The sequence below is a fragment of the Toxorhynchites rutilus genome, chromosome 2, assembly GCF_029784135.1.
Source record: "Toxorhynchites rutilus septentrionalis strain SRP chromosome 2, ASM2978413v1, whole genome shotgun sequence".
NCBI lineage: Eukaryota > Metazoa > Arthropoda > Insecta > Diptera > Culicidae > Toxorhynchites > Toxorhynchites rutilus.
Window position 1 is genome coordinate 112,417,711 of NC_073745.1, and position 9,864 is coordinate 112,427,574.

General features: G+C 36.1%; 1 protein-coding gene across 6 annotated transcripts in view; it reads left to right on the top strand.

Annotated features, from left to right (window-relative positions):
- Positions 1 to 9,075, top strand: part of LOC129770253 (adenylate cyclase type 2) — a 177,247-nt gene extending 168,172 nt beyond the window's left edge. For all 6 annotated transcript variants that reach the window (XM_055772962.1, XM_055772963.1, XM_055772960.1 and 3 more), the window contains one exon: positions 7,735 to 9,075. In XM_055772962.1, the coding sequence (XP_055628937.1) occupies positions 7,735 to 7,866 (132 nt within the window). In that variant the 3' untranslated portion in view covers positions 7,867 to 9,075. The remainder of the gene's footprint in view (positions 1 to 7,734) is intronic.
- The last annotated feature ends 789 nt before the right edge of the window (positions 9,076 to 9,864 follow it).

The following is a 9,864-nucleotide window of genomic DNA, read 5'->3' on the forward strand; positions in this document are numbered from 1 at the left end:
ACAGGTATCCCTCGTGACGTGCGTTCCTTTGGGGACAATTGATGAGTGTAGTTTGCAGCATGCCGGAAATGTTATACTTTTTCGTGGTGGTGTTTCACGTATACACTGGAACAGCAGTGAACCATTCCATGTTTGTTATTCCTTTGTCGTTGGGCGAGCATTTCTATGGCAGGAATGGGGGCTATTTTCGTGTAAAGGAGACATAGCAATTTTTCTCCAAATTACCATAGCTCTCATCGCATTCTTCGATTGCTGTAATTGCTGCATTATTCTGTAATGAAGCTAAATTAATGTTTAGTAGTGCATGATGCGCAAGTGGGTTTTCTAGGTTCCTAATATGTGCGATTTCCTGCCTATTTACGAACCTCATTGAAACATAAAACGGCAAACTAATCTCTCGTCCATTAGGGTAATCCTGTAAATTTGAAGTCAAATTAGACGCTACGGTGCAGGAGAGTAGACATTCTTCACTGATTAATAATCCTGGAATAAACCACAATTGAGACAGTTACTTCATATATTGAGCACTGATAATGTTCGCACTTCAGGGAATAATATTGAAGTGAGCTTATACTGCTCCTATGTGCTTTAACGAATGTTTCGATAGTAAATAATTGGATTGTTCCAAATGAATTTCATTTTCAAAGCTGGTGATTTGCAACATCCAAATCGTTTGAGGTTTGATGGTTTCTCTTAAATTTTCCAATTATAATTGTTCAATAAATAATGATAATCGAAACCGCATGTTATTGGTCCTTTTTTTGAAATCGATGTAAAAAATTTTAATAATTTTTTCTTTCGTAAATATTTTTTTTAAATTTTCTCTGTACATAATTTATTGCAGTTTTCAGAACTGTCTTTCGATTTGCAATACAATCATTATTTGATGAACAGTTAATCATCGAAAATGAAGCCCAAATTTTTCATACAAACAACAATATATCTGTATTGAAAGGTCCTACAGGAGCTTTATAGGAATCAAATGAAAGCTGGTTGATAAGGCCAATTGGATTTTCTATTGAATTAGTTGACAAAAAATCGTGTTAGTCCAAACAAAAAACACAAACCAATTTGTTCGTAAACTATTCCTAAACTCGAGTTTAAGGTTTAAATTGATGTAAATCCCATCTTTATACGTTCATTCTATGTACAGAAAAAAGTGTTTTATTTGTAATGAACAAAATCGGTAATTACTTTTCGTATAATGTTTTTCAGTATTTTTAGGGTAATACTGCCATAAACAAACGAGAACCTGTTATACATTCCTCTAGATTGGGACAGTCCAGCATTCAAACTTTGAATTGAAATTGAAGCGAGGGCACAGAGGGGAAATATTCTCCCTCAACCGTTTGACCTGATGGAACAATCTGATTATAGATAAAAGTGTGATACAATTTGCGTCCCTGAATTTCATTGACGCTCTGTTTATGAAATTTGATAAAATTCAAGGGGTTGTATCCGAGACACAACCGCTTAAGACGTAGGACTATTCAATCTTTTTTTTTTTTTTTAAATTTGTTATTTTATCATTTCGGATATTATTTGCGATTACGTCGAAATTTCACTTTTTAGTAAAAAAATTTCGAGGACCCTGAAAAGGTTCAATGGTTTGCGTGATTTTTTAGAATCATTTCGAGAAGCAACGATTCTTTCTTGCCTTTGTGAGAACAATACACTAACTGGTCATATGTCGCGAGTTGTTTCTTTATATCAATGCACGCATTCAAATACTGGGTATTTAACGAGAGGCATCTTCCGTGCATTGCCATTCAACAATTCAACAATAATCAAACAGATGCACACTCATGATCAAACAGATTGTTACTCATGATAGAGAGCTCGCTTTTATGTTGTCAAAAATAGGGTGACCAAAATTTCCGATGAAATGAAAAATCTAACTTTCTTATCTTTATAGATAGAGGTAAACATAGTTCGACAATATTGTAGCTCCAATTATTTGAGACATCTTCGCAGAACAAAGTTTTTCTCTATCTCTTGAAATAACCGATATGGCGCCTTTTTTCTAAGTTACGTTAGGGTGACCATAAAAAAACTGTTTTTTTATGTTTCAAATTTTAAATGCAAACTGTCTTCGAAAGACTTCTAGAGCTCACTAATACAAACATTTTTCGATGCAGAACTTGTCAATATCTCAACTTAAACTCAAAGTTATTGATATTTCTTCCCAAAAACATTCTCTTTCCATTTGTTTGTCATTCTTTCTGGGGCAAATATAAAAAATGTTTATTGACGCAATTTTTAAAGAACAGATTTCACTCTATATAATATGTGATTTTCAAAACTATGTTATTTTTTGTGTTTGAGTAAATTAAATTAAAATCATGAGTTTTTGGATGAAAACCCATCAATAACTTTGAGCAGGATTAAGATATTGACATGTTCTGCATCGCAAAATGTTGGTATTGATAAGCTCTAAAACTCGTACGAAGACCATTTTGATGTAGAATTTTAAATATAAAAGTTAGTGTAAAAAACCCAGTTTATTCATAGTTACCCTAATGCAACTGAGGTAGAAGGCGTTAAAAACAAATTTGTGGGAGATATTTATTGTTTAGACAAAAACTTTCTTTGACAACGTTGTTACATATGATAGAGCGCTCATTTCTATGTTATCAAAAATAGGGTGATCAAAATTGCCGATGAAATGAAAAATCTAACTTTCTTATCCTTATAGATAGAGATAAACATAGTTCAACAATGTTGTAGCCCCAGTTATTTTAAACAACTTTGTAGAACAAAACTTTTTTCTATCTTTTGAAATAAACGATTTAACGCTTTTTTCTAAGTTGCATGAGGGTGACCATGAAAAAACGTGTTTTTTCTGCTTTAACATTTATATTTCAAATTCTACATCAAAACTGTATTCTTACGACTTTTAGAGCTTATCGATACTAACATTTTGCGATGCAGGACTTGTCTATATCTTAATCTTAATCAAAGTTATTGATGGTTTTTTACCCAAAAAGTCATGATTTCAATTTAAATTTACTCAAACACAAAAAATAACATAGTTTTGAAAATCACACATCATGTATAGTGAAATATGCTCTTTCAAATGCCGCCAACAAACTTAGTTTACGTTTGCCCCAGAAAAAATGACAAACAAATGGAAAGAGCATATTTTTTTGGGAAGAAATATCAATAACTTTAAGTAAAGTTGAGATGTTGTCAAGTTCTGCATCGAAAAATGTTTGTATTAGTAAGCTCTAAAAGTCTTTCGAAGACAGTTTGCATTTAAAATTTTAAACATAAAAGTTAGAGCAAAATAAAACAGTTTTTTTATGGTGACCCTAACGTAACATAGAAAAAAGGCGCCATATCGGTTATTTCAAGATATAGAGAAAAACATTGTTTTACAAAGATGTCTCAAATAATTGGAGCTACAATATTGTCGAACTATGTTTACCTCTATCTATAAAGATAAGAAAGTTTGATTTTTTATTTCATCGGAAATTTTGGTCACCCTATTTTTGACAACGAGCGAGCGCTCTATCATGAGTAACAACTTTGTCTAAGACAGTTTTTGTCTAGAGAATAACTGTCAAGCTCTAAATGCTAATTTCCACTTTAATGCATCTCCTGGACCATTGTGCACTGGTCATGATGTATTTCTTCTATTAGTGAAATCATTTCATTTGATACTAAATATATTAGTATACAATAATATACAAATTTATTTAAAGAAAATATGAAATCTACCATTTTGTATTGGCGGCCAAATTGGATTTTTAATGTAATGGAAAGCGCATAATTATAATAACGACATAAATATAGGTGTGTACTATATTTAAGAGCTAGAAATCAAAAGGAAGGGTACTTTTCGTTTAATGCCCTGCGGGAGTTGCATGTCGCAAAAAAATCGTTTCTCGACCCTCGGTCAAAACCACCAACAAAGCTAGGAGCTTGTTGCATCATAACAGAACCGATGCGCACGAAATCAAATACGAATGACAACTAAAAGTATCGAAGGTGTGCTATTCACATGTACAGGAAATGAACAAGTTCTAAGTTTCGCGCAACGAAAACAAGCGACACACACAAAGCCAAACACTGATGGCTAGAAGCTACCTGTAATCATTTGCACTTTTCTCTTTTTTCTCCTGCTTTGTCATGGCTCGGATGGTTATGTCAATTGCAATGCCAGATGATATTCGCTAGCGTTCACAACTCGAGGGAAAACATAAAACTCAAAACGAGCAGAATAAGCGACCTTTGTTGTTTCGGGCACAGAAAAATTCTGAGAATTTTCTTCAGAGGAGATGCAATACTTATACGCTAGCGACAGTTTAGTCACTATGCAAGGGTGGAGTTTACTTCGCAAATATTCTCTTTTCGCTATCCCCCTTCGTTGTTTCTATTCTAGCGGCTGCATAAGTTGCCCGTTATTGACAGCTCTGTTCGGGAAAGCACACAAAAAGACAGAGCCATATACATACTATGGGATTGTAATGTATAGCATATCAAACAAATCTTTCCGATTCGATTGTTATGGAAAACGTTAAAATCCGTTCGCAGCAAAAATAGTTATTAACGTTAACTCTATTTCATGAAAACGTGACCTGTTTTCTGATTTGGCACCCTCAATGTAAGACATAGTCCTACGTCAAAAAATATATGCCTCCGCTGGAACCCGTATAATCTGCCGCGCATGCCGAAACGTCTTCCAAAACAATCTCTTTTTCAGTAAAAAGTAGTCATGTGATAAAATTGCTTATAAAAAACACGTAAAATAGTCCATCTATGCAAAATAGTGTGTACCGTTAATCATGTACACTTTCTCCGGTGAAATGAGGAAACCTACTAAGCCACTATCGGAACATTTGCCTTATAGTTTCATTTTGGTGTTCTATTGTCAGAACGTCGGCAGAAGATATTGATGTATTCAAAACGAAAAATTGAACCATTCCCACTTTTCCCATACTGTGAGTTTCAGTGCTTACATGTCCGTGCTATCAATAACGTGCAAGTAATGTATCAGCGAGGCACAATATTTATATACCATTGCGAATCGAGCGCGCGTAAATCGCTCGCTAGATATGCAAATGCAGCGTCCGTTCTACGGACAATGTGAAAAGAGGAAAAGTTTCAATTCAAGCTCCGCCCGTTTTCAAGTTACTTTTCTTTTGTCTTAGGGTGCTAACGTTGCTTGGAGAAAAGCTTCGGTGAAATAACGGACGATTTTCAACGACAGAAGATGTTAATGTATGAGGTCTGTTCAAGAAGTATACTTCCGAATTCGGAATGTGTTCGCGCACTTAATTTTGTTTTTCACACAAAAGTTGATACTGATTCATTGATCCATTTTTGCAATAGGCAAAAATCGAAGATTAACCAAAGCACGTGTAAGAAAAGTAGTTGTCAAAAATTAACTGAACATTCAAAATAGCTGTACTTGTCAGCATAAGTGAGAGGAATGAGTCTCGAAGGGATAATTTTTCATTCAAACTGAAATATCTTTGTACGGGAAGGTCCTACAGGAACGTTCTAGGAACCAAATGAAAGCTGGTTGATAAGGTTAATTGGATTTGCTGTTGCATGTCATGCATGTCAAAAATCACTTAAATTTTTTTGTCGAGTGTATATAGAAACGAAGCCGTTCTGCGTATCGAAGGATAACATCTGTCACATGCTCTGATATAAAATGACTGTACCATTCTGTCCCCTTCTCAAAGTTGACAGTTTCTTGGTAATTGGATTATGAAGCAAACTGCGTATTACGTGATATCCAAACATTGCTATCGTCCACGACAAAATACATGTGCTCAAAAGCCACTGGATTTTGTCACACCAGATTCCCAAGGAGATATCTTCTACTTTTTTGATGGATATACAATTGATGACTAGGTAAGGGTGATTGAGCTTTACAGATAAACGAATTTAAAACATAGACTACAATCATTTATTATGTTGAACATGAAAATGTTGACTTTGATTGTTATAAGCTAAAGCTTTCCGCTAACTCTAAATTGCTGGTTATTAGGTTCATATCCATTTTACCTGAAATATCAATTTACGTCAAAGACCGCTATAAATGCACTCGCCGAAAATTAGAGAAAAAGAGTACGAAGTCGAAATAAATATTCTAAATGATGTTACACCAATGCATGAAAATGATATGTACGTCATTTGAAAGCTTCAACTTTTTAAGTTTAAGGGGGTATTCTAGTGTAGAGACACGAATTTCGGACGTTTTTTCGAACTCCGTAAAAATAAAACAAAGAATATTTTTACTATCCATTATATCATTATTCGTTTATCTATCTTTCAACAATAAAACAAAAATAGGACGGAAAAAAAATATTCATAATTAGAATAGTTACATGCTGGTGAAGTGAGGGTGTTCAAAACAAAAGTGTGCCATGGCGTACACGATTCGAGTCCTTCTGGTTATCTGAAACAAAAAAATCGAACAGATTCTGAATCAGTAAAGATGTCGCTATGGCATGAACCTCGGACAAGTCAAAAACATGGGTTTTAACAAAATGGCGGCCGTTTGAAAACAAAAATGCTGTTTAAAACGCTTTTTTTTGCGTTTACCGATTTTTTTAAAATAGTAAAATTAAAAAGTTATAATTTTTTATTGGTTCATGCGATAGAGAGATGTATGCAGATTATTTTCATATAAATTTGACATAAATCGGTTCAGTAGAACTTGAGATATCGTGTACGCCAGTTAGAAAAAAACTAGTTCCGAGAGAAACGCATTTGAAGTTCATTGTGATGGCCGTAACAGGTTAGATACCACATCACTAAGATGGCTCTAACTAGGTAAATAATAGGATTTTCGATAAGTCATTTCTAGAGTATATTCTTGAATGCCTAAACTACAGAAATATGGTAAAAAAAAATTTCGATTTTTTCAGATTTCTAGACTAGAATACCCCCTTAAAACATATTTTACGTACATATTTTTGTCTTGCCGTTTATAGATGTATTGTACAAAAATATCGGGAAGAAACGGCAAACGAATAGATAAAACAAGAAAGGGTTGCGCCTTTTTTACTTTTAAGCGAAAACTTTGTTAATTATTACGGTTTTGAGATGTGGAAATCAAAGGGACACTAGCTAGTATCGAAAACTCACGAAGGTTTGTACTTTGTTGCACCTATATTAAGTACAATATATGATAAATATAATCTCGAATTTTCAGTTTATGTTTAACGTACACTCAAATATGGTATATTATAACTAGATTTGAAACGAGGAAAATCAATTTGAAACTTCCTAAAGCAGCAAATTCTCTTAATGAACAAGAGTCACTTGATGCTCTACCAGTTCCGATTAGTTTACGTGTTTCATGAACTGTAAAAATAGAGCTAGCGTCAGTAGTGATACAACAATCAACATTTTTACAAACTACCCAGCATACCATCCATTTGTGAGTTCATTTAGGAAAAATGTACAATCAAACCCCGCTTTTCTCGCAGCTCCTTCGTTAAGTCGACCCTCGTTGGTAAGGCGGTTTCTAATTAACGACTGACATAGCAACACAGTGCTTTTTATTACCACTGTGCGAACTCGGTTTGTCAGAGAAGCGGAAAAAGTGCTTCTCCACCCACTAGAAGAACTTAAAGCATGCATATTTCACTCTATTTTCCCCCACATCTCGGCTGGATCCCTCATCTATCCGTCGAAAACTCACGCTGTTTGTATTCCGCCTTTTTATCCGTTTGCCTTCTGCTTACTTTTTTCCCTCCTCTCTCTCTCTCACAGGTGACCGAGAACACGGCAAATGTTCTGATGGCAGCCGGATATCCCTGCGAGTGCCGTGGTCCCATCCCAGTCAAGGGAAAAGGCATCCTCACGACGTACTTTGTGAAGACACCATTCGATGATCGCATCTAAAGAGCCACTCCTGGTGGCGCAAACTTGCACGCCACGACGACGACGACGACGATGAAGCCTGCTGTGCCTGCAGGATAAGGTAATACCGTTTCACCACCCCCACATATACATTCGTTATGCCGAACACTCACCGCCACCAGTTCCGGCCCGGGGCGGCATCTCAATCGGTATGGTGGGTGAGTGAGATGGATTTATTGGAAACGGAAGCAAACAGGGCTAAATAGTAGCAGCAATGTAGTGCGTAGAGCTCTAGATGATATGTAAACAGGATGCGTTACTGACGCCGAGTGATGTTCGTTTTCTAATTGCACTTTGTCGTGTTCCCATTCTCGATTGCAAATTTGATGTAAACAATTGAACATGAACAAAAAAAACTACCATTTTCTATTTAGATTCCAATTTACACTGTTTGTACAATGCATCTATTTGATATCGAGAAGCAATACGAAAGCGGACATCCCCACACAAATTCGAAAGGTCGCCCAAATGATACAAAGCATTAACATAAAGCCCCATCGTTATCAAGTATGAGTGAAGGCGGCATGCCAAATGTCGTACTGCTAGATGAATGTGAATATTCATGCACCAAACTGCTGGTTCCGACCACTGATCGTTTGGGGAAAGTACGTGTGCCAAGAACGTTTGCTATGGAGCTGCTCTCGAGCAAACGGGTCCAAAATGTACGTTTTCGCCAAGATGAGAGTGAATCTAGCACGACAGTCAGGATGAAGAAATAACAAGCGCTATTAAGCAAAGAACAGTAAACAGAAAGTACAATAGCAACAGTATCGCAGAGAAGGGGGGAGGTTAGCTTCTGTGAGCCGGCTCCACGTCAGTTGCCGGCCCGGAGTCAAATTAATTTTTGTACATCAACCACTCCAAAGCATAACTCCACACCAAGCACCTTTCATTAACATTGCCATTACCATAATTTGCCCCCATCATTCGCACGTTATACGGCTCCAGAGCAAGCATTTCGTAGCATAGTTAGAAAGGTTCATTAAAGTATACCACTTTCATCTGCCTAACCAGTAGCAATTGAAATGCATATAAAATTAATGAAGAAAAGAAAACCATGTAAAGTATAGTGACAAATTTTATTGAATAAATCTCATTCGATTTTCACTGTTTTATAAATCATCAGATTTTTAAAAATGTCGTTCCAAAAAATCAGTTGTAGAATTAATAAAAATGTCAATTGGATGGAAATATCAGCCAAAATATTCATTAGCATGGAACAAAAAAGAAATACTTTCCGCTTGTCTCAGTTGAGGGAATTGCGGGTAAGACGGGTAGTATAAGTTATGAACTGGCAATTAAAGTAAATTGTTAATGAGCTTGAGCTTGAGCTTGAGCTTGAGCTTGAGCTTGGGTAGACTGTACAATTCGTAGTTGCTCTCCGTGATTGACCTGAACCAACCAAATTGCACAAAGAACACACAGATTGACGCTTGGGACTAGCAAATCATTCTCGTTGTGCAATTTTCTATGATTCGAGCTTTAAATGGTCAATAACGACGCCGGCCACGTCCTTGCAGTCACCAGGGGAAGGGTAGGAATGTTAGTATGATATTCGGCGCCCGAAGGCCAGAAGGGTCGCCTCTATAGCGTGGTTCCCTAGCGAATATCAAGGACGGGATAGTTGTTAGTAGGGATAGGTATAAATCAGGATTCACTGAGGTAAGTGATGTGATTATGCAAACGGCACTATCGACCATTCCTAGAAACTGATATCCTGAAAATCCTATATGTCACAACACGCGACAGAGATTATCTTTAGGTATCGTGAGAAGGAAAACCGGACTGGAATGGAATATATACTATATAATATAAAACTGTGGGAAACCTGAGAAGGTAACCAAGATAGCTTCTATAAAACCAATCGATCATTCAATATATATTCAATTACTCATCACGGGTACACCATCTCAATTCCAATCGCAACGGCGGAGATTTATTTTTTTGGGAAACCTGAGAAGATAACCGAGATAACTCCTC